This window comes from Sapajus apella, unplaced genomic scaffold, assembly GCF_009761245.1.
Source record: "Sapajus apella isolate SASKATOON/1434 unplaced genomic scaffold, GSC_monkey_1.0 scaffold22, whole genome shotgun sequence".
Lineage (NCBI taxonomy): Eukaryota > Metazoa > Chordata > Mammalia > Primates > Cebidae > Sapajus > Sapajus apella.
The window spans coordinates 19,062,216-19,086,884 of record NW_022436962.1 but is presented as its reverse complement, the minus strand read 5'-3'; the positions used below and the strand labels follow the sequence as shown (position 1 = coordinate 19,086,884).

At 36.1% G+C, this 24,669-nt stretch overlaps 1 protein-coding gene across 3 annotated transcripts in view; it reads left to right on the top strand.

The window, feature by feature from the left end:
• USH2A (usherin) overlaps positions 1 to 24,669 on the top strand; it is a 763,828-nt gene that overhangs the window by 168,011 nt on the left and 571,148 nt on the right. For all 3 annotated transcript variants that reach the window (XM_032289234.1, XM_032289233.1, XM_032289235.1), the window contains 2 exons: positions 11,206 to 11,389; positions 23,209 to 23,372. In XM_032289234.1, coding sequence (XP_032145125.1) covers positions 11,206 to 11,389; positions 23,209 to 23,372 — 348 coding nt within the window. The remainder of the gene's footprint in view (positions 1 to 11,205; positions 11,390 to 23,208; positions 23,373 to 24,669) is intronic.

Here is a 24,669-nt window from a genome sequence, read left to right as displayed (position 1 = left end):
CTCATTGTAATTACTCTATAATTATGCTTCTCTTTTCTGAAGACCATATGGAACTATAAATGAGGTCAATGAGTTAAGAGAAGAGAGCGTTAAAACTTAAAGTATTTTTATTTACTGAAAAAATTTGACAATGTATTGTAAAATATTTAGCAGAAAACATACCAGACTGAGAAGACATATTTGGAACTCCATTTCTTCAGCTTACTCTTACTCTTACTGTCCTCCTCATCAGGGAACTTTCATTTTTTTCTTCTAACTGTCCATTTCTAACCTGGAGTAAGCAGTTTTATCTATCAGATAGATACTCTATCTAAATATCCATGTGTCTATTTAAAACTTGGGGCCCCTGTTACTATAAAGAATAAGAAAGAAATTGATCCTGGAAGACAGCCTTGGCTATACTAGGAATGTCCTACACTTATAAATTTGCTGGCAGAACATTAGTCAGCTTCCAAATAGATGCTTTTAATGACCATGAGTTTTGTACTTTTTTGATAGATTTAGTTATTTGCATTTTTTTAAAAAAGTAAGCCAGAGTTAATGAAGGCCTCTTAAGTCCTGAGGAAATATATGCACAAAATCTCTTCTTGGTATCTTCAACTATTTATTACTTGCTTTGCCTTATAGACTCACTACTATTCTAGTGATTCTTTCTTCCAAGGATATGCTACAGTTTATCAGTGGCCCTGCTGAGTTATTGACTCAAGATATTGACCTGGTTATGAAACGCTAGAATGATCAAGCTATAGATTTGTATTATTATATTTTGTTGAACAGCACAGTTCATAAACATTTCTCTTACAGAGAAATCATTTTCTTCTGGGTACTGCTGAGTTCTTAATTTAATCAGATAACATTTTATGTGTAGTAGCAAATGGTACTTTCAGTGAGCCTAAATTTTGATGGGGAAACTGATAGATTAATTTACAAATAAATATATGATATAAATTTAAATAGTGATTATTTTTGGATCCCTGGCTCTATGCAATTATCTTTCTTTGTTAAGAGTTTAAGATATTACTGAGGTTACCAAATGAATGATGTATTGGCCACTTTTATATCAATGTTTTTAGTTTCCAGAAAGGTAAACTAGATAGCCATGTTTATATTGTACAAGTAAAGTCACATTGATATTTTGTTGCAATGGAAACAGGAAGTGGTTTAAAAGGAGGATTGGTAAAGTGAAAGAAATCAACCTGTCTCTTTTCATATTATTTTCTAAAATTAGTCATTTTTCTGTTTTTCTCTTTTACATTTTTTTCATTAAAGATCATGAGTGCCTGATTTAAAAAGCAGCCCAACAAGATTACCTTATTAAAATGCCTGATTATTTCTCCATGTCTTCAATTAAATAAACCCCTTACTGTGTACCTACAAGGTAAAAGGAATTATTTTATTATTGTAGTTATGCAGGTTGAATAAGATAATCCTTGCCCTCAAGATATTGAAACTCTAGCAAGGGAAATAAAATAATTGCACAAGTAAATAAAATACAAGAATGCTTTAAATATGATCATTATATTTCAGTATTAGTGTTGATGCTTGTTCTATATCTTCCTCTAAAGAAAGAAGACAATTTGCAATAAGCATTTGGAAAGTTTTGTTACATCTATACCTAGGCAAATAGGGACTAAGAAGTTATTCTCCTAATGGCCACACCTAGTGGCTCATGCTTGTAATCCCAGCACTCCGAGGTGGATGGATCGCCTGAAGTCAGGAGTTCAAGAACAGCCTGACCAACAAGGTGAAACTCCGTCTCTACTAAAAATACAAAATTAGCTGGGCGTGGTTGTGCATGCCTGTAATCCCACCTACTTGGCAGGCTGAGGAAGGAAAATCACTTGAACCCAGAAGGCGGAGGTTGCATTGAGCCGAGATCATGCCATTGCCCTCCTGCCTGGGCAACAAGAGCCAAACTCCATCTAAAAACAAAAAAAGACAAATGGATACCAGATAAAGCCCTCCCTCCCCCCCAAAAAAGAGTCAGGAGAAGAAAAAGGAAGCCAAGAGGGAGATTGTGTGAAGAATCTGTGTATTATTATTCAGTATTGACATTTTTAAATTTAATTTGAATTTTAATCAAAATTTACCTTTGCATAATTTTTAAAAACCAAATAAAATGTAAAGGGCCCAGTCTTATCATTTACCCAGAAGTCTCCCTGCTCAGAGAAAATACCTTAAATTTCTTTAGATGTTTCTTCTGAGCTTTCAGGTCTGTATTTCTGGGATATATATACATATATAGATATATATGTATATGTATATGTGTGTATGTGTGTGTGTGTGTGTATATATATATACACACACACATACACACAGATTTTTATCTTGATTTTTAAAATGTAGACAGTATCTATTGTCTTCCTACAGAAGATGAGTATTTAGCTCCTCACACCTTCTCCTTAGCAATCTTTTTATTTGGTTAAATCAGTATTCAGAGGTTTCTTTATGATGACTACATAAATTTACTGTACAGCTATGCCATATAATATGCTTTGACTATATTTCCTTTCTTCAAAAAATTTGCCTTTGTTTAGTTTTCCAGGACTTTCTTAGGCATTTCTAGGAAACAGAACTTTCCAAGGGACCTCTAGCCAAGAAATGGATCACGTTTTGTTTTTTCCCACTAGATATATGAGTGGAAAATTTAGGCTGACTGATTTGTAGTTCTGTGGCACAGCTATATCCAAGGGCTAACATTTGCTGCTTTACTAGGGATTTCCTTCGCCTGTCTCCCATGTTGGATCCTCCATTTCTTGAATCCTACATGTTCTCCCTCCTTGGTTTATTTGATAGAGCACGTGTTCCAGTAGCTTCTGAAAAAGAATACAAGGAGGGAAGTAATTTGAGGAGAGAATTTTGAATGTCTGATGTGTCTTTACTGTCTTCAAGTATCTAAACATAAAGGACTATTTGAAATTTTACTGCTGTATGAAGACATTTTCATTCAAAAAATTTAAGTGATTACATCATTAGCTGTTAGCAATGTCAATCAGATTCTTGCTTCTTTTCTTCTTCTTCTTCTTTTTTTTTTTTTTTTTTTTAATTCCGTCTGGAAGTTTTTACCGTCTCTATATCCCTGGGCACTCAGTGGACCCTTTTGCCTATCGACAACTGCTCTTATGTTCTAAGAAAATCTGCAAAACGCCTTCATAGCAACATCTGGATTCATGTTTGACCAGATGACTGGACACCAAGCCTAGCCAAATGGATGCATAAAATCAATCACAAGCAGTCTTTCACATGATACTGTTTACGTATTTGTTGAGTCTAATCCTTATTTCATTTAACTTCTAAAGGAAAAGCTTAATGTATTCTCCTAAAATGTAAGAAGGACAACTTCCTGGTTGGGGAGGGGATTTGCGATACCTTATATCTGACTTTAGAAATCTCTGGAGCTTTCAATTCCAGACTTTTCTTTCTAGAGTTATACAATCTGAATAAATTCACTTATTGTTGGGCTCTCTACTGCAAGTGCTTAGCTCTTGCTTATAGACATCTATAATTGCTTGTCATTTTCTCTCCCCCTCTTTTTTCATGTATGTCATTTCTGGGGATTTCAGGAGGGAAAAATTATTCAATCTACCATGTTTTGCTGACAAGGTTGCCCTGGTGTTTTTTGGGTTGTAATCTTTTCAGACCAAATCTTTGCAGCCATCCTTGAACCCTCTCTTTTCCCAAAAACCTTTGTCTCATCTAACAAAACCAATTCTGCTGATTTTGCCCTCAAATATACCTAGAATCTGACCACTTCTTGCCACCTTACTTGTACCAGCCAGGTCCAAGCCACCTTCCTCTGTTCCTGGACTATTCAAGTAGGCTCCTACTCTCCTTTATCCTTCTTCATTCACTTGTCAACAGACAGCCAAAGTGATGCTGTTCAAACTTGAGTCACATCCTGTCATTCCACCTTCCATTTGCTTTCTACCATAGCTAATAAGAAATGAAGCTGATATTCTTTAATAATCCCCATGGTCTATAATGTCCATGACCTCTCTGACCTCATTTTCACAAGTCTTCAGATCATTTGTTCCTCTCCAGCCAATAAGTCTCATTGCTGACCTTCACAATTGTTAAGTGCTGTATGTCAGGCAGGTATAGTAATACCTCCATAGCAGTGCTCCCTATATATTTTCTGAATTAATGAATAACTATGTTTCAAAAATACCTCAATGGCATTTTCCTGTTTTTAGGTGTGGGCATAGCAAAGGCCTGTGGTGTTCCTTTTACAACACTTAGGAAAGATGTTGCGTTCAACCTTGCAAAGGAGGAAAAATAACGGTGACCTAAGTATCTAATGTATTTTTTAACAAAACAAGATCTAGTATACACATGTAAATAGTCCATGAAAGGGGCAATGCATGCTTTGAGACTTTTTTTTTTTTTTTTGCTTCAGAAATTCCACTTTAATATTTTTTTTTCTGGTTTTATGGTGTTTTAAAGTAAAGCTTGTATTGAAAAGAGAAATCCTTATTCTGAAGTATCTTCATCATAAACAGATGTTTTGCAGTAGCCAGGTCTGCAATGTGCACAGTAAAATGTGCTGCTACAATCTGAAGTTTTCGTTTACTTTTAAACATGTCTGAGAGACCTAGATTATATACCACAGGGGCAGACACCACACTGGTATGTGTGAGCAGTGGGACGTGGAGGGAAAAGGATGCATAGGAAGGGATGAGCAGCAAGCTTAAGGACTTCTGCCTGCCTTTCATCTGTGATTGCAAATACTGCTGACCCATACTAGATGACTGCACATAGATTCTTGTCCCACTTTCTTAAAAAACATTATTAAGGAAGGTGCATGTAATGAAACCTCATGTATTATTAACCTAACCTTACTACGAATGTACAAGGAATAGGCTTAATTCAACTAAAATTTATAGGCAATTTGTTAAAGCAGCAGTGCATATTAGAAGGTACATTAGAGCCACATTGGTTTTAATATGCCATTCAATAACTTGAACAGAGGTTAAAAATGCTGCTTAACCTCCATTAAGTATTTTTAAAATGCTTTAATTTAAAATTATTTGGAATGTGTGTACATATATGAATGTACACATATCCACACTAATAAATATAACACTAGATATGTTTTCCCAGTTCCCTTTTCCGTGCTGGATGACCTTATAATGCTCAGCAGTAGGCACTTAATCAGAGGCCAGGCCGAGGAAGGCAGGGAAGGATGTCAAGGCGTCCTGAGCTAGTGACCCACCCTTGTCCTTGAGAACTTAGAGGCAGAGAGGGTTTATTGAAGACTCTGCAGCTTTGGAATAAAATAAAGGCTAATTTATAATGAAAACAGCTTCCTATGACATGTTTTGTACTAATAGGACAATGCCTCATGCTTCCCCCTAGTATTTACTTTTGGTTTTCTTTTACAATTCATAAAACAAAGTATCTTGTTTCATTAAGTAGCACATCATATTTATTAAGTAATGAGCTCATAAACTAGAATTGTGTACAAGACCCTGCCAATGGAATTGGAATCAGATGCTGATGTTCCATTAAAAATCAATGCATCAAAGTTGAGCTCCAATTATGCCACATTTCCTAGTGTTTGGTGAGACAACTTTCTAGGTTAACATGTTTTTCACAGAGAGACCTGAGTCTCAAAGTAAGAACCTCTTCCTTGATAAATCATCAGGAAGGAATCTTGTCATAGGAAATACAGACCACAATCTTAGGTACATCTGGAAAAAAAAAAAAAAAAAAAAAAAGGAAAAGACACTGATAAGTCTTTATTTAAATTTTAATTTAGAAAAATTTCTTTGTCACAGAAAACTTGCTAATTAACAATTACAAAGATGTGAGTAGATAAATATTTACTGAGACTCTGCTGTGTGCCAGGCTCTGTAATAGGGCTTTGCCTGCAGAGTTCCATTTAATATGCACAATATCTCTATGATGGAGGTGCTGGGATTATTCTCTAATTGGGGAAATGAAATTTAAGTAGAAGAGCCTTATAAACCCAGGTCCATTTGACTCCAGAATGTATACTCTGCAAGAGTGGAACTTTTTCTAAATAACTCAATATTTGTCTTAAACATTCACACAATAAATATTGGATAAGTTAGATAAATACTGTTTCTTTTTCCCACCTTCAAGCATGTCTCAACTTGTGATTCTGACTACTGCTTCACATTCTGTGATATTTCATTTGTTGTTGAAAACCCAAGTAATAGGCATAAAATGAAAATTAACAGGTTCCTGGGAAACTACAGTGTTCAAATAATGTTAAGGTAAACTGAAGGGGTCTAGAAATGGAATTATCTCTGATAGTTAGAGAAATTTTGGAGATAGTTGGAATGACATAGGAGACAGGCTTTGGAGCATACATTTGATAAACACTGAATGGGAACAGAGAATATAAGTTTTGCTGTGGATTTCGAATATGCATACACATATAGGTTAATTATAACCTCCTAGATGTAATCAGAGTTTTCATTATTTAGGTTATTTGTTGTTATTGGATTTGATTCTTAGAGAATATGTTAATGAGGGCCTTTCATGGGTATTCACATAAATAGAAAAATTTGATTATTTATGAAACAGAAAATTCCAATATTGTTTTCTTTTACATGAGCATATTATTATGTCCTTTAAGAACAGGAGATATAGTTTTAGGGTGAATTTTTCTTTCTATAGCTCTGTTCCATTTGTTTCTGTGACGGGTACTGTATTTTAAATTTATTGTGTCTGATTCATATACATTCCTCTCTAGACTCCCTGATAGGACAGGCCACTCTGACCAACCACTCTCATGACTCACAGATTTATGTTTACCATTTTCCTTTTCAGTGTAAAAGGGATCATCTCATATTTTAAAGGGTAGCAGATATTTATCCATTCATCCACCCATTCATCCATTGAGCCATTTATCTATTTCATTCATATATCCATTTTTCAATAAACATCTATTGAGTAAATTACCAGGGGCTATGCTGGTGTTAAGATACACAATCACAAATATACTAAGACATCGTGATTTAGTAGAGGAAACTGACTCACATGTAAATGTATCACAATATGATAAGAGCAATATTAGAAATATACAGCATCAAGAAGTGGTAAAGTGAAGGAAATGATTAATTCTTGAAGGATGAGGGGTGTTAGGAACTCAGAGAAAATAATTTCTGAACTGAATTTTAAAAGGAAATAGGAATCAGTAATCTGCTCAAGGAGGGAGTAGCAGCCCAGAAAAAAGGAATAAGAGCAGAACATTTAAAGTATATTTAATTTCATTGAAAGATAGTTTAAAATTGTTTTAAAAAAGATAAATTATACCTTGGGATGAATAATAATATTTATGTATTCACTTGATCAAGTCTAGAAATAATAATTTTAGCATGATTTTATATAAAACTACTGAATGGAGAAAAATTGTTTTAATTTGAAAACTACTGTCATCAACTATACATCATTCTGAAAATATTAATTTGTAAAGCCATTACAAGATATCCTTTTGTTGCATGGATTTAGGTGAGCCACACGTTCCCCTCTAGGCTCTTGTGTAACTATTATGTCCATTTTCTGGCATAAGATGAGAGTAGTTTCTTCCAAATGGCTTACAATTAGTGCTTAGCCCAGCATTGCCCTCCTTTCTTGAATAAGGCCTGGAGGTTACACTGCTTTTCTTTCTCCCTTTCAAGACCCTGGCAAAGCCTAGTTGTTCATGGTCCTCAGGAGGGACATTGCTGGGAAATGGGCTCTTCTTTTATGCCCAGGACAAGTACGGTGCTGTGCAAATAGCCACTACAGGAGATAATACCAGCTGCCTTGCTAATAACTTTGAACTCTAAAGATTCTTCTCCTAGGTAAAGCAACACTATTTTATGATATGGGTGACTCTTTGCTTTAGCTGAATGATGCATTTTTTTTCCACTTGAGATTTGTCATGTTTAAACCAGGGGTCAGCTAAATAAAATGGGACAGTAATAAACTAGGGAGCTGATTTGGACCATGTATGTGTGAACTCTCAGCACTACATAATGCGAGATAATAATGTTGTTCTAACGACCATGCTTAAGAATGTGGTACAAAATCATTCATGGAATGGAATCTCAATAAGATCAGTTAAAATGCTTCAGATGTAAAGAGTTGGAACATGAAGTAGAGCTAATGAAGGGATATCAGAAATGCATTATGTTAAAATAAATTAAGATCAGTTATAATTAAGCGACATTCAGTTTAAGCAGAAGGGAAGAGAAAAGATTGTTTTCGAAAGTTGGAAGTCATAAAAGAAAGGTAATGGTATAGAATTAGGGACATTCAGGTAAGGCAAGAGGTAATCTTTGAGCAGGAAGTTACCTGAGTCATCCTAATTAGAACTGCTTAAAAATAGGACAACTAAAATACTGGTGGGATTAACCTTTATAATCATGCTCCTGAGAGGAGAAGGGAAATTAACCCCAAGGCAAATTCCCATGCAGTCTTTTCCTGGAAGCCTTACATTCACTTTCAGTCTCCCTAGGTGCTTTAATATCTTTTTAGTTCTTCTCTACTTATGTTTCTGATTCTTCTATGACATTCTTTACCCCCTAAACTTGGATTACCCTACTTCTGCACCAAAATGCCATCCACCTCCCTTGTACTTACGGGTTTATCTAATATATCATTTCTTCTAAAAATCGCCCTTAATTGTTCCGAATTCTCTGTGGCTTGGAGCTGTTGCAGTAAGTCTAAATTAATTCTACTTGTAAGTATCTGTGCTAATGGGTAATTTATCCAAATTGGAGAGCTGTTAGCACATTCATGATGCCATCATCATGGATTTAAGGGCCTAGATACCTTCACAGGAACAAAAAATACAAAGAATCCCAAACACAGTGGCCTTGAATTTAAACAGAAGCCTTCTAAATTTGACTTTGATCATGTGATGAATCGGGTAGAACAATATATACTCATTGTCATGGCCATACTCTACGTCTGGAAGTGTATATATAAGCAAATTGCTGTCAGGGGATGCAAATAAACAAATAGCATAACCTGGCTGTAAATTATAATAAAATTATAGTATTAGTTGATTTCCTCCAAATGAATTGGCACAGATTTTGAACTCTTTCCTTTTCCTCTCATTAAGCACAATGTTTTCTATTTTGCTGCTCTTGAAGCTTTGTAAGACAGAATGTACAGGAGCTAGGAGAAGGAAAAAACCCAATTACTGGTAACTATAAGAAAATGGCGTGTTTTCAACTAGAACCTGGAGCGAATTTTAGAATATCCCAATTACTTTTTTGCTTTTCCCTGTAGAATAGATAACAGACTGCATTCACTTTGTGTTCACGCTCTCCTTCTTTCAGTATCACTGCTATTTTATGAACTTTAGTGTCATGACAGTCATACAATTCATTTTTATTTGCTGTAACTGTATTCATTAGAATCTTTCTGTGATCCCTCTACCCCTTGTTTCAATAAAATTCATTGCAGCATTTTGCACGTGCTTGTGTCTGTGCATATGCGTATGTGTATATGTACATATACATGCATACACACATCACATAACACTAAGAATCATTTCTCCATCATATGCCTGCTCCATCATTTAACTATCTCATAGCTTTCTAATTTTATAAGTTAACTTCCATCTCCTGGGTCCAAGGGATTATAAGTAACTTGAATAGGCTTTTGAATCATATTTGTATTTCTTTCCTTTTTTCTGTAAGAAAAAAATATGGGGTTTAGAATTAATTCTAAAATCTTTAAATTCTGCAGGTTTTTTTTTTTTTAGTGTACTTCTTGGACTCACAGACTGTTTAATAATTGAACTCATTTTTATTAGTTCATCAAATGTGTATGGAGTGCCTACTATGTGCCAAGAAGTATGTTGGTTGCTAGGGGACAATGATAAATGAAACAGATGGATTTTCTGCCCTTTTAGAGGTTAGATTTTGGTGGAAATGAGATTGATTATAACTCTCATAAACACTTAAGGCACTAAACTGGATGTTATGAATTCGTAACAGGCATACCTAGCCTGGCCTAGGGAAAGTTGCTTGAGGAAGTCATGAGACCTGACTTACCTGGAGTGAACAAAGCAAAAGAGATAAGTCAAAATCATCCTAGAAGACAGAACAGCCCATGGAAAGGCCTTTAGGTCTCAAGAACAGGAACAAGTGTGACTGCAGTGGACTGAGCAGAGAATGAGCTGTGAGCTGAAGCTAGAGACATGGCTGGGCCCTGACTGTAGGGTTGGAGGCTGGGTGAGAGCTTTGAATTTATTTCCTAAAGGGAATAGGAAGCCATCAAGTAGTTTCAAACAGAGAAGTGAGATGTCCAAACTGCACTTTGGAAAAGACTGCTCCAGCTGTTCTATGAAGAATAGATTAGAACAGGACAAAAGGGACACCATTAGAAGCGATGGTCTGGGCCTGGGTGGCCTAGGTGTAAACCCGGGTTCTGCTATCCGTTAACTCTATCATTTTAGGAAAGTGTGTTAACCTTCTGAATCTTCTGTCTTCTAATTGACAAAATACACATAATAATAATTCCTGCATTATTTGTGTTGCTCTGGAAACTAAATGAGATACTAAATATAAAGCTCCTACAGTAGCATCTAGTTTGAGGTATTAGCTATAAAAAAGCGGTTGGTGACTTTAACTGGGGAGGTGGTAGTGGGGGTGGAGAGTAGAAGGTTTAAAATTGTTAGGAGGCAATATCCATAGGACTTGGTAATTAGCAAAATGTAGGGGGTCAGGGAAGTGGAGGATGCAAGCTTTTGTTTTAGCAAAGTACAGAATTAAGTTGAATTTCAGATAAATTTTTTTTAGTCTAAGCAAATGCTGCATGGATGTACCTTTAGTAAAAAATTTTATTTGTTAGAAATTTAAATGTAACTGGTTTTCTATATTTTATAAATCTGCCCTACCAAAGATACCTCAGGGTTCTAGGTGAAGCAACTGAATGGCTGGTAATATCTGTTGGAATGGAGATGATTAGAGGAAGTCAAGTTGTTGTGGAAATATTATGCAGTAGATTTTAAATACATTGAATCGCAGGTGCCTGGGAGACACCCAAGTGCAATGCAGCTAATTTACTTAGTTTTTCTTTGGTCATAATTGACCCACTTAAGAACAGATACAAACATATTGGGAATTAGATAGTGCCATGGTAGAGTATTCTGTTTTACTGTGTAATCAATTATTATGTTTTAAATACAAGAATAGAAAAAAAAGCATACATAAAAACTTTTAATTTCTTTATTTCTAGGTTTTTATATTTCTCCAGGCAATGCCACTGGCTGCCTGCCATGCTCATGCCATACAGCTGGTGCAGTTAATCACATCTGTAATAGCCTGACTGGTCAGTGTGTTTGCCAAGATGCTTCCACTGCTGGGCAACATTGTGACCAATGCAAAGACCGTTACTTTGGATTTGATCCTCAGACTGGAAGGTATATTTTTATGAGAATTAATAATTAAACTATTTCTTTACTAACAGTTAATTTTTTTGGCAGCTACAAAGCTATAACTTCTGTAAAAAGTGTTTTTTTGTTGTTGATGTGTTTTTGGTTCCATGACATCTGCATTTACTTAATATATGGTGATCTTTGAGTATTTCCTAGAGTGGGTTGCTCTATAGTGATAGATTGCGTCTATCCTAGTGTCTGGGAATATTGGATCAGATAAAATATCTTTTTCCTCAAAAAGCTGAGTGGATATGGAGAAAGACAGGAAAAGACATATCTGAAGAAGAAAATACACACATACATACTTTTTCTCTCTTCATATATATATGTGTGTATGTATGTGTGTGTGTGTGTATCATATGGAATATATGTATATGCTTTGTTCTTCATTGTCCTTGAATTTATTGCATATTTATTAGTTCATTGCATCTGTTTACGTTTTCCTTGACTTTCTAATTTAGCTTTAAAGGCTGGCAGATGAGAAACGTAGCTTTGTATCCTGTGATACGATCACTTTTTTCAGTGTGTAAGGTATATTATGAAAGTAAATCACTTTTCAAAGTTACACTTTCTTTAATATTCTACTTCTTATTCTCTGAGTGTCTGTGAGCATTTGCCCTCACTCATTTTGTTTATTACTGTATTTTTGAATATGTGCTGTAATGCCAATTCGCTGTGTGTGTGTGTGCGCGTGTGTGCGCGTGTGTGCGTGTGTGTGCGTGTGTGTGTGTGTGTTATGAGCTTGTCTAAAGTTTGGACTAAATCTAAGAATTCTTTGATGCTCCTATCCCTGAGAAGCTAGTAGTGCACGAGGGACTCAGAAAGCATGTAATAAAACCAGTCAAATCTGTTTCTCAGTATGTGTATGTTTATAAATATAATTGCTAATTATTTCAGGGTTTGCGATTATCTGGGCTCTTTTTAACTCATTGCCCCCCCGCTGCCTGCCTTTTGGCTATTACACTCCTCATTAACACCTCCATTAGAGGGTGGACAGGTGACAGGGTAATTACTGAAAAAGAACTTATGCTAGTTCATTTTGACTTTCTTTTAAAATTCAATGTGATTTTTAGAAAGTGAAGAAATATCATTTCAAATATTTGTTGAAATAATTTTTGTTTTCATGACATATGGACATACATATATTTTAATCTGTGATGCTCTACTTCTGTCACCACAGAAATGATACCTTGATAGTCTGACAGCATTATGATTCTTTTCTACAGATGTTATTATAAATCACGTAAATGAGTATAGAGAGCACATAGTACAGTAAATGTTAAATAAAAAATACTGTCAGGATTTTGAGAGTAAAATAGGAGCCAGTCACTGTACACACTAACTCCTGTGTATAATTTTTTTTGAAAGAATATTCTACAGATTCCCCAGTTGGAACTCTGGGGTTGCTTTGTTTCACTCCTGACCATCTCTGCCTTTTTCAAAGTTCTTATCACATTTACCAGGAGAAAAATATCCTCTCCAATCCCCTGTCCTCCTTGCAACACTCATGCCCATCAGTGGCATTTCATGACATTCAATTACCCATTTTCGTTCTACTCATCCCCCTTGTTAGTCTTCCCAGGGTTATCAGCAAAATGCCTGCTCAGTGGCCTAGGGATGTCTGATTGTCTCAGCTTTTTCACTTAACTTACTTTCCTTAAATGAAATCTGATTCCCTTCATTACACTGCTTCCTCTACCCTTCAGTGTTCTTAAATTCAAGGCTGAGCCTTTTACCCCATTCTGTTCCTCTCCTATTATCTACCCATCTCACAGCCCACCTTACTTTAGACACGGAACAAGAATTGCTTTAAAAGTACAGGTCCATCACCTATCACTGTGTAGTAGGTCTGACCAGCACTGGAGCTAGATTCCCCTGCCCTGATCTGTGAGGACTTGGGGAAAGATCATGTACCTATGCTGATCGGAAGCACTACCATGTTTGTACTTCTTATCAACTTACTTTCTCCTTTTGAGCTACTGCCAGTCTCTTCAATTTTAATTCCATGCTCTTGCCCTTGCAGATAATCTAGCCCTCTGCTCACAGACAAAGCCAGATATAAGTATCTCCAGACTATCTTTTCTCTGCTTCCAACTTGTCTACATTGTCACACATTCTTAAGTTTTTAACTAGTCTTAGAAGAAAACCACGTGCATTTTTGTCTAAAAATAACCTGTTGCCAGTTCTTGATATGATCCCTTCCTGTTTTCCTACTCTTGTTCCTCCCTTCCATGATCTTTGATCCACCAAATCCTCCCTTTATTTTAACTCGAACATCTCTCTATATGGGTAATGTCATAACTGTCTACAAACATGCTGTTCATTCTACATGCTCCTTTTGATCCTGCCCTGCTTTGTGAGCCCTGAAAGTTATTGTCTAATCTCTCACTCTTCATTCCCTTACTAACAAATCTAAAAAGAACACTATGATTGAAGAAAACATGATTTAAAAAATAACAGATTTTTTTTTCTTCATTTTGTTTCTTTCTCATTCATTCTGTATTCATGATGCATAGTACATACATTAGCAGAACTTGCAACATGTAGAGATTCAAGAACTAGTTACGTGACTATTAAATTCTCATCCAAATAGAAGACAAGGTGTATAAAAATATGTAATAAATAAGACTGTGTTAAGGAAAAGACAGAATGAGGGAACAGGTTTCACTGGTGGGAAAAATGGAGGAGTCAGTGGTGCTTTCCACTTGAGTCCAGTGAGAAGGTTTTATTAGATCCCTTGAAGGGTGGTGTGTTTCCTGCAGTTGGAGAGACCAGTACATTGATATCTATCTTAGACCGGGCAAATATAACTGAGAAGAAACAGTCTAGCCAGGTTTGGATAGATAAGCTGGAAGACAATGCCCTGCATGTCTTATACTCCCAGAGTTCATCATGACAAGGAAGACGTGTATTTCCCAGGACCAGATGAAGACCACAGGGAAGAGAGACAGGGTGGAGTTGTCTTAGTATGTGCTCAAAGTACTGCTTAGAAGACTAAAGAGACTGTGTAGAGAAAGGGACAAGATTCCTGTGGGCTACAGAACGAATGAGCAACCAATTGAATTGAAAATGCATCTGACTGCACTAAAACAAAAGGTGAGTGATACCTAATGGTGAGGAAGAGATCAATGAAGGAGTCAGGAAGGTACCACTGTCAGTGAAAAGTCAGTTTTATGTATATGCAGGACCAGAGACAATAGACTGCCTTGGATGGCACTAGTCCAGTGAGTTTCTGCCCTTCCAGCAGCTACTACATGAGAGAGGAGGCTAACCAAGCTACCTTCTTTGGCTATAGACTTGCTGCCTTCATCATGTCCTAGCTAGATGAAAGGGAAAGAAGTATGCTCTTGAAAATGTCTGTTCTTTAAATAAAGATTGGAGTGTTGACTAATATACAGGATTAGGCATTCCATTTTCTGAATTGAATTTGTATTTTGCAATTTAAAGTAACTGTAGGACATTCTATTGCCTGAGAAAGACCAGAAAAGCCATGTGACTGACTCATTTTGTATCCATGTGGAACATGGGGAAATTAGCTCCATATTATGCATTTAAAGGGCCAATGAAAGACAAAAGGAAAACTGATTTATGATTGTTCCTCATGACTCATGGGTTTTCAATGTGCTGGCCATTTCATTGTTTCTCTTGATTTCTTAAAATTATCTCTTCCTTTGGACTCTGAGATTCTGCTTCTCGGATTTGTTTTCTGTCTCTTTTGCTGGTCACTCCTTTTTAATATATCCTTTCAATTTCCACCTCTGTGTCCCTGATTTCAACCACTGCATACATGTATGGCTCTCAGACATATGATCACCTATCCAGATGCATGCCATGTACCTGTAGTCAGCTGTCTCTCTGAGTTTTACACTTGCAAGTCCCTCCTGCATTTCATTTTTAATATAGCCAGCACAGAACTAACCATTACTTCCTCGTCTCTCCCTCAAATAAAAATGTCTCCTGCCAGCTCATGCTATCATCATCTTGGTGAAAATGAAATAAACCTTCAAATAATTATTCAAGTCCTAACTTCCCAAGTTTGAGTGGGGCTTAGATTCTTCTCAGGTTTCGCAGAACTGGCTCTGCTGTTGAGTAGAATGAGTCTATAGGCTACTGCTGGAAAGTGCTATGGAAGGCAAGAGCTACTGTATATAATGCAGCTGCTCTAAAAAGAATAAAAAGAATAAAGCTTCCCATGGACATATGGGACCCAAGGAGATCAGCAGGATTTGTCTCTTACTAAATCAGTCATGTGGAATGCTGGTAACTTGACTTGACCCTCCTATCCCACTGATGAATTCAGCTCTCTTTTCACTTCAAGGTTGATGATTATTAGGGAGGAAATCCTGTAGCACAAGAGGGCATGGAGGAAGATATTTTAAAATGTGGCAATGAGAATCGCTTGAGTTAGGACTTTTGTTCAACACTGAGAAGAGATAAAAATGGGTTTTCTCTTTTATATGTTTTTCCATTCCTCTTTTGAGTGATACTACTCTTGAACCTTTTTTTGACTTCTGGTTGTTATTGTATATACACTAGCATTAGCTATATTGAAAATGTGTAACAAATGACTAAGATGTATGGGATTCCATCAAGTTGGCTAAGATGTATGGGATTCCATCAAGTATAAGAAATTTTTGATTTTTGAAGGAAAAAGTTTGCAATAATATAAATGTATACAGATATGCAGTAGAGGAAAGCAGCTATGCTTCCCTGATGTTAAAACAATTTTTTAAAAACAAAGTAGATTCAAAATCAATTGAATATACTTTGAAATCTAGGTACTGTAATAGGTTATTACAAATATAAATGTTTACATTTATAAAAATTACAATGCAGTTATAACAAATGGAAATTAAAATATCAACTTTCAAAATATACAGTAAATTATAAGTATTTTATTGTTATTTAATTTCTTCATCAATTTGGAAAATAACCTCAGTTCCTCGTCTGCCTAGTTCACATTTTTCTTACCTTCCTCATGTTCTATATGTTGTATATAACAATGTCTGCTATATTGTTTTCTCTTCATTTATTTTATACACTTTTCTTTTGTATTCCCAAGGGCAAAATAAATAAAACAAAATAAAATAGACCTCACCCCAAAACTACACCACCACAACAAAAATCCATGCAGCACAACAATAACTTTCTCTGACCAAGCTGGAAAATCATTTGCCTGTTTCCATATAAGTGGTTTATTCTTCAAAAGTTACTGACCAGAAACAGGGGGTATGTATTTAAAAAAGCTGATCCTAGTGCAAACATTACTCCATTTACATCTGACACATAAAGCAAACATGATTTAATCAGTATCGAAAACAATGAAGCAAAAAAAAGTCTGCCCACTTAAAAATCAATAATGCAAAAAAGTATATAGTGTTTGTCTAACCCAGAAACAATGAGACAAAAATGGGCCATATTTAATTCGTCTCAGTTGGTATGGAGACCCATATTTGACCCCCTGCACTTACTGGCGCTGTCCTCAAGCTGACCTGTAACTATGACTGTACTTCCCCATCTCCCCCAGGACTGCTCCAGTTCATCTGGTACCCCACAGTTTTCTTACATAACAACCATACATCACAACCCCCAAAAGGTTTCTTCCCTAGTGATATATCCTCTCTATGTTCTATGGTACCTTGTTTCAAGCCTGAAGGAACTAGGAGTATCACTATTTGTCTCATTTACTAACTGACACACACTGAACTTGTCCATAGATGATCGGGCACCAAGGCTGGTTAGGGAGTCTAAAGGCTCACACTTCTAGAGCATAAAATAAAGGGAAGTTCTTCTATGGCCAAATTATTTTTGGTTTCACTGCAAATGTTCTACATGTCAGCACTAGATTATAGATTTGGTCCAGTAATCTTTTCACAGGCCTATTTCTGATTGATCTAAATTGGTCTTTTCTCTAAGAACCAGGTCAATGACTTCAAATGAAAGCAGATAACTTTCTTGTCAACTGATTTCCTTTTATGGTGTTATAATGGAAAAATTAGGGAGTGTGCCTTATAGATTCCCTCTCCTCAGTGACTCTTTGTCAGACAGCTGGCTGTCATCTGGGGTGACAGGGTAAATGGGCCACAAGCCTGTCATCATCTGGCAGCCAAGCCAGGGCTTTCTCACAAGGTAGTGGCAGAGTTCCAAGAAAGAGAGCAGAAGCATGCAAAGACACATCAGGTCTGAACCACCAGGATGTTACTTAGGCCTTATTCTACTGGCCAAAGCAAGGCACAAGTCTTGACCATGTTTGGAAGTGGTGGGGAATAAACAGACTCTCCTCTGTGATGGGTACAGCTATGCAGTTAGCTACAAAGGACCTGCACAAAGGGAAGGACGAAGAGTTGTGATTTTGCAATCTCCTGTGGCTGCCAAATTCTCTGTTAATATAGATGATATATGATCCAATAAAAAATATCAGTTTTCCTATATTAGTTGCATTTATTCAATGTGATGTAATAAGAATAACACACAATTGGACATCAGGATATCTAAGGTTTCAGTTTTGTCTATTCCACCTAGACTAGATATAGTAGCTTCCTATTGCTGGTGGAATAAATTACCTCCAACTCAGTGGCTTAAAACATGAATTTTTATTATTCTACAGTTCTGGAAGTCAGAGGTTCTAAAGGATTTTCACTAGGCTCAAATCAGGCCTGTGTTTCTTCTGGAGATTCTAGGAAAAAATCCATTTCCTTGATTTTCCCAGCTTTTAGAGGCTACCTCCATTCTTTAGCTCATGGCTCCTTCCTTCATTTTCAAAGCCAGCACAGCAGTGTTTTCTTGAACCTCTGCTTATGTCCTGACACCTTTTCTCTCTGACTCTTACCCTCCTGCCTGCCTTTATAAGAACCCTAGATTACATTGCACATTCTCAAATAATTCAGGATAATCTCCTCCATCTCGAAATCCTGAACCACATCTTCAAAATTTCCTTTACCAAGTCAGGCAACATTCAAAACTTTGGGGGAATAGAACTTGGGTATGTTGGGGTGGGCATAATATGGCTTGCTCTACCAGAGTTCAGCAATCTGTAGCCCTGGGGGTCTGCCACATGTTTATGTAAATAGAGTTTTATTGGAGCACAGCAATAGTAATTCTTTCCATATTGTCTGTAGTTGCTTTCATACTACAGCAGCAGAGTTGAGTTACAATAGAGCTCATATGGCCTGCAAAGCCTCAAATATTTACTATCTCATCCTTTATAGATAAAGATTGCTGACCTTGTTACTAGATTTACTGTCACCTTGGGCAAATTATTTAGTCTCACTAAGCATAATAGAATCATAACGTTATAGACTAGGAAAGAACCTTAAAAGTAATTTTGGTTAAACTCTACCTTATACATTCCTCTGCGTAAATCACCTTTTCAGAATAACTGGTGAATGGCCATTCAGCTTCTACTCCAAAACATGGAACTAAAAGGAGCCTACTCTCTCATGAAGTAGCTCATGTTTATTTCAACCAACTGAAATTCTGCAACAAATAGAAATATATTATTTATATTGACCCAAAAGTTGCAGTCCTTTGACTTTTTTCCCAGTCTTATTTCTGCCTTCTGAGACCATAGAGAATAAGTGAACTCTCTCTTCTATCTGAAGGCGCTTTAAAAATTTTATTCTGCTATCATATTTTAACGTTATTTCATTATTTGCATAAATATGTGGAGTTATCAACAGAGGAGAATGTTCTCAGATCAGAGCCTTGATGAGCAAGCTGCCTAGATTTAGCTGTCACTATTGCCTGGATGCAAGGGAGTCACTGCCCCACGTCCAGCTTTTATGAGTTTCTTTATTTATGCCTGGGAAATTCACCAAAGAAGGTGGGTTTGCACACTTAACTTCTCCCTTTCAGATGAGGCTCTCGTATTTCCTCGTTCAATAAGCCATGTGAATATGGCTTTCAGCTCACACAGTGTGGATGCCCAAGCCTCAAATCCCTCTCCTATAATTCTGATTCCAGCTCCAAGGTAATTCAGATACTGTTAGTAGGCTGTGACTAAAGGCAAACTAAGCTCAATGAAACCACGCCTCCACTGCAGAGGTGAAATGTATTGTTCATCAGGGAAAAACCAGGCTCCTCTAGAGGGCACTGTAGCACACACCGAATTCTGTGAACTGAGAACACTAGTCTAAGGGAATCTGAACAGACCAGCTCTTAAAGTTGTCTATTCCCTGGGGGTGAGGTTAGCCAGGGGGACAAAGTTAAGCCAATAAAAAAAGGCTCAAAAAAGCTAACTTGTTATTAGAGTTACAAACCACGTGTGCATAATCTCTGGTGTTCTATCCTAAGTCTAAAGCTTACCTGGTGCTTAATTCATTATCAATTCCTGTATCTGACAATATTTACTGAATCTTTACTATGTGCTAGCCTTTGTGTTAGGGACTGATGAAAAAAAAAAAAAAACTCTTCCTGATTTCTCCAATCTACCTTGAAGTCTCTTTCTCTTTTGTTTATTAATAATCCTTATCTAAAAATCCCTTAGCAATTGGAGATGTCTTGTTCCTTCATTCTTTATGTTAAATGATGTCCTCATCATCCCCCATCAGCAAGTTAGAAGACCTGGAGTAACTCCATACCTAACCTCCCTTCTCTTTTCAATTTGGCATCCCATTCTACCAATTCTGCTTAATATTTCTCGAGTCTATCCTGCTCATTTCCATTGCTCCTTGCCACAGCCCCAAGATAGCATTATCTTACTTCTGCTCACCTTCCCAGGTTTATCTATCACCATTCCCCATTCTGAATTTACATGTAAAAGTTCTAAGCTGCTTGCAATTTCACACCCTCTCCTTTTTCTTTTTTCTCTATTTTTGACTCTCCCCCAACTTGCCTTGCTTATTTCTACTCATCTTTTAACATTCAGCCCAAGCATCTCCTCCAAGACTCTTAAAACTACTCTTCCCATCCCTTCTTCTGCTACTGGACTGGGTAAGTTGCCCCTTTTCTGGACCTTTAGAGTCTGAATACATCTCTCTTAATGTTCTTTCCGTTTTTCCTGCATACAAGATTGTGAGCTCCTTGAGGACGCGGGCAATTCTATATGATTCATCTCTACATCCTTGATGTTTATTCCAGTCCAGGAACATAGCGGCCCTCAACGAATGTTATTTATGTCAATCAATATTGAAATCAATTCGATAGTACCCATAGAGCTGAGGCCCCAGATGGAGGAGTGGTGTACAAAGAGAAATGTCAATAAAAAATCTCTGGGCTTTCTACAGTAGTTCTCCCTCAGATGATGAAGTTTCTGACAGTGATGTACACTATTGAAACATATTCCTTTCATTAATAGCTATGTTTCTTCAACAGTAATAATTAGGTTAACACTTTCTCTTACTGTTTGCACAACTGGAAAAAACTCCTGGGAGAGGAAAGTATAAGAGATTTGTGATGTAAGAGACAGAGGCCAACTTCTTTCCCATTGTAACCAGTAAATACTGAGTTATATAAGGGCCCAAAGAGAACTATCATAGCAAAGTGCTGGCAGAGATTAGTGATGTTTTACTCCTGTTTTGTTTACCATAATGAACTGGTCAATAAACATCACAAATTGTTTATCTATATAAATCTTGACAGATTACTCTTTATGAAATCCATTTAGCAAGTGAGGTTTTCCCATAAGGATGAAAAATGAAGATTTTAAACAGATTGCGGGAGAAGCTCTGGCTGTACCAGGAGAGTCAGTGTAATAAAGGTTTCTTTATATTAATATTACAAAAACCATTTATCCTGGCAAAATCAATATTGCAATTCATCTTAGTTTGGTGTTTCTCTTTCTAAGCTTAAAATGTCTTTTCCTTTATTATGTATAATTTTGTTTTAATGAATGTGAAATATATTTCACTTAGGTACTCTTGAGGAGGGATAACATAAAATGACATCAGACTTGTAGCTTATTTACTAAAGAGTCTTGGAAATGCTTAAAATTATATTTGAGTGGCTGAGAAATCTACAGGAATCATTTTACTTAATCCTTAATTACAAAATTATCCCCATTGTCCTTTTGGCTAGAAACAGACTATAATATTCAGAAAAGTCTTCTCCTGTGAACTTCATTTAGGAAAAATTCTCTCTTACTGAAGTCAAGCAATTATAACAAGTCAGATAAGTTGAATATAACAATGGCTGGGATAAGAGACTATAAAATCAAGAATAGACACATTTAATTGCTCAAAACATTGCATGCTTTGACTGGAAGAAAATAGAACTACATCAAGGAAAGGAATTATGTTACACACAGGAAGCTATTACTCTAAATGTATTGTATGTAAAATAAGTGTGATTGTCTCATGAGTGAATGGTAATAAAAACTGAAATACTCAAGAGACACTTAATCATGAGTGGTGCAGTTATACACACACACACACACACACATGCATTGAGAGAAGGTTTTCTCTTATTGTTTATGCTCACTAATATCACATTAAAAGCCTATAAACAATAGATTCTATATAATAGCATATAATGAAATTAAGAACAAATCAAGTATTTTTGCATCTATAATTTCATTTTAATTATAATGCATACTTTTCTTCAGCTTTAAAACTTAGCTTAACAAAACATCTATTTGAAGTGGAATTCTGATGTAATGTGTATAGATAAAAGACCTAATATAGTTGTTTGAAGGGGAAAAATGTCCTTTTATCATGACCATAAAAAGGGCAAACTGCAGTACAGTGGTTTTCAAGAGAAACTGTACTTTATTTATTCCCAAGGGGATATTAGTCCATAAAACAAATTTGCAGCTTATTTGGCAGCCTTAGCTTTTATCAACCTTTTTAAGGGTGTTGAATGATTACCCGAGAGATCACACTGTAAAAATTGCAGTGGGGAAAAGTAACTCTATTCGTTCAGCATCTTTATTAGAACATATAGGTGAATCCATTTAATGTTTCAAATGTATCACATGGAGAGTACCTTTTTAATGGTGAGTGGTCTTCTTACATGTGCTGTTTGCTTCTCTAGTACTTCATGGCACCAAAATTGCTTATCCTAATCAGTGCCATTGACGTAGGCTATGTGTTTGAATAATTCACTCTGAAGGAACAAATTTTAGTTTCTATCATGGCAAAATGCCACTACTGGTATTTTTACAGGCAACTTTGGATCCAAGAAATTTAAGTTGCAGCAAAGTTATCTTATTATATTTATATCATTAGCATCTTTTCATAAATCAGAATAATGCAGTATTCTCCAACTATTGTGGATAAATGAGTTTCGTGCATAACATAGAAAATGAGATATAACCCATATTAATGTATCAACAATATTTGAACCTGTCTTCCTCAAGCAATTTTCCTAGCGAAATTTCGTCTTCATAGATCTAGCTATAGAATTTTAAGATTTTTTAGAGAGAGCAATTATTTACTCCTGGTTTTCTATTTCGTAAATGGATAGTCACTTAAAAAGGTAATTTTATGGGTACTTAATCTACATTTTTAGCTGACAGGAGAACTGCTTTTGTAAAAGTAAAATTTATAGTATCCTTAATTGAACAACTGGATTCAAACTAATCCATAAGATATATTGTGGCACGTGAAAAAGCACTATAATATATTTTTTGCTATTAGTTTATAAAGAGAAAGCTTTCTACAGGTTTTATCAGGAGCAGCATTTTTATAAAGATCTTTTCTGTTTTGTTTTATTTCATGTTGATTCTTTGTTTAACTCAAACATTCTTTTCAATACGTTGACTAAAACAGACCATCTTACTCTACAATGCTATTGCTAGGTGTAACTTATACTATGAATTATTAATCAAAACACTATTCTCTTTGATGGTTTATTTGTCTTGTTTTCAGATGTCAGCCATGTAATTGTCATCTCTCAGGAGCCTTGAATGAAACCTGCCACTTGGTCACAGGCCAGTGTTTCTGTAAACAATTTGTCACTGGCTCAAAGTGTGATGCCTGTGTTCCCGGTGCAAGCCACTTGGATGTCAACAATCTATTGGGTTGCAGCAAAAGTAAGTGAACTCTGGCTTAGTGCTGGTGTGTGAAGTGGCATCATACAGGGGACTGCATCTCGTTGTTTTCTTTCTCCATTTAGAACCCATCAGAAAGGCTTAGTGCAATGTGAAGAATGTAGGTAAAAAATGGGAAAAAAAATACACTGAATGAAATATGTGTGCTTTTCCTTGATTAGACAATTGGAAATGATAATACAATTATGTTCATAGCGGGAAATTTACAGTGGTTTGTTGGAATGAAATCAGCAGGGAGGTGATTAAAGTCCTGGTTTTTCCCAGACCAAGGGTTTTCGCAGGACACAGGACTTTCAGTGCTAAAATCAGGACGTTACTGGTTAAACTAAAATAGTTGCTTACCCACACAAAGACATTCCTAGGTAAGTTTTTAAAAAAAAAAAAAAAAAACAAATGGTAAATTTTTGTCTATTATGAATTCTATAGTCTTTCATGCCCCAAAGTTTATGGGCATTATTATACTATTTGTTGGTTACTGATATTGTCATAATTAGTATCATTGTTTATCACAGCATATGATTCACCGTGTAATTGATTTTTCTTTCTATTTTGAGTTACACTCATTGTTTAAACATCTCTCACATTTTTATTTTTAATTCCTTAAAGCCTAAGATTACATATAGGTATCTTTTGACTTCTCAACACCATTCTTCTGTTCCTTGAATTGACCTCACAAGGTCACCTGCAGTTCTACAATTTCATAACATATTGACCATTTTCCTATATTTACTTCAAGATCATATATCCTTACCTTTTCCAGAATTCCTAAGAAATGCCTGCTGGGAACATGTGGTAGGAGCCCTCTACAACATATTGTGCTATGCATATTCTCCTTAGGGTGTCCTGAGACTGTCATGAGTCACAATGATAGGAAATGCCACAAGTCATGACAGATCATCTCAAACCAGCATGCCTGGAACTCTGCTATCTACATTTAAGGGGAAAGGGAGAGAGATAAGTAATGGGATATTGGACTCCACAATAACTGTACAAGATTTTGAGGTAATGGAAAGCAGGGTGTAGCTAGTGATTAAAAAGACATATTCATATTTTGCACCTGTGTAGTTTCTCTTCAGCATTCCACATTTCATCAGTCCCTCTGGATTTCAGCATAAGTAAAACTGTAGGTATTTATGTTTCTCTTGGGAAATAACTAGCATAATTCCTTTCATGTATAAATCCAGTCTAAACACAAATCTGGATGTCATTGGCTACTTAATTACTATGTGTCATTTATTGATTTTTGTGCAACAAAAAATTCTAGCATTTTCCCTTGGGA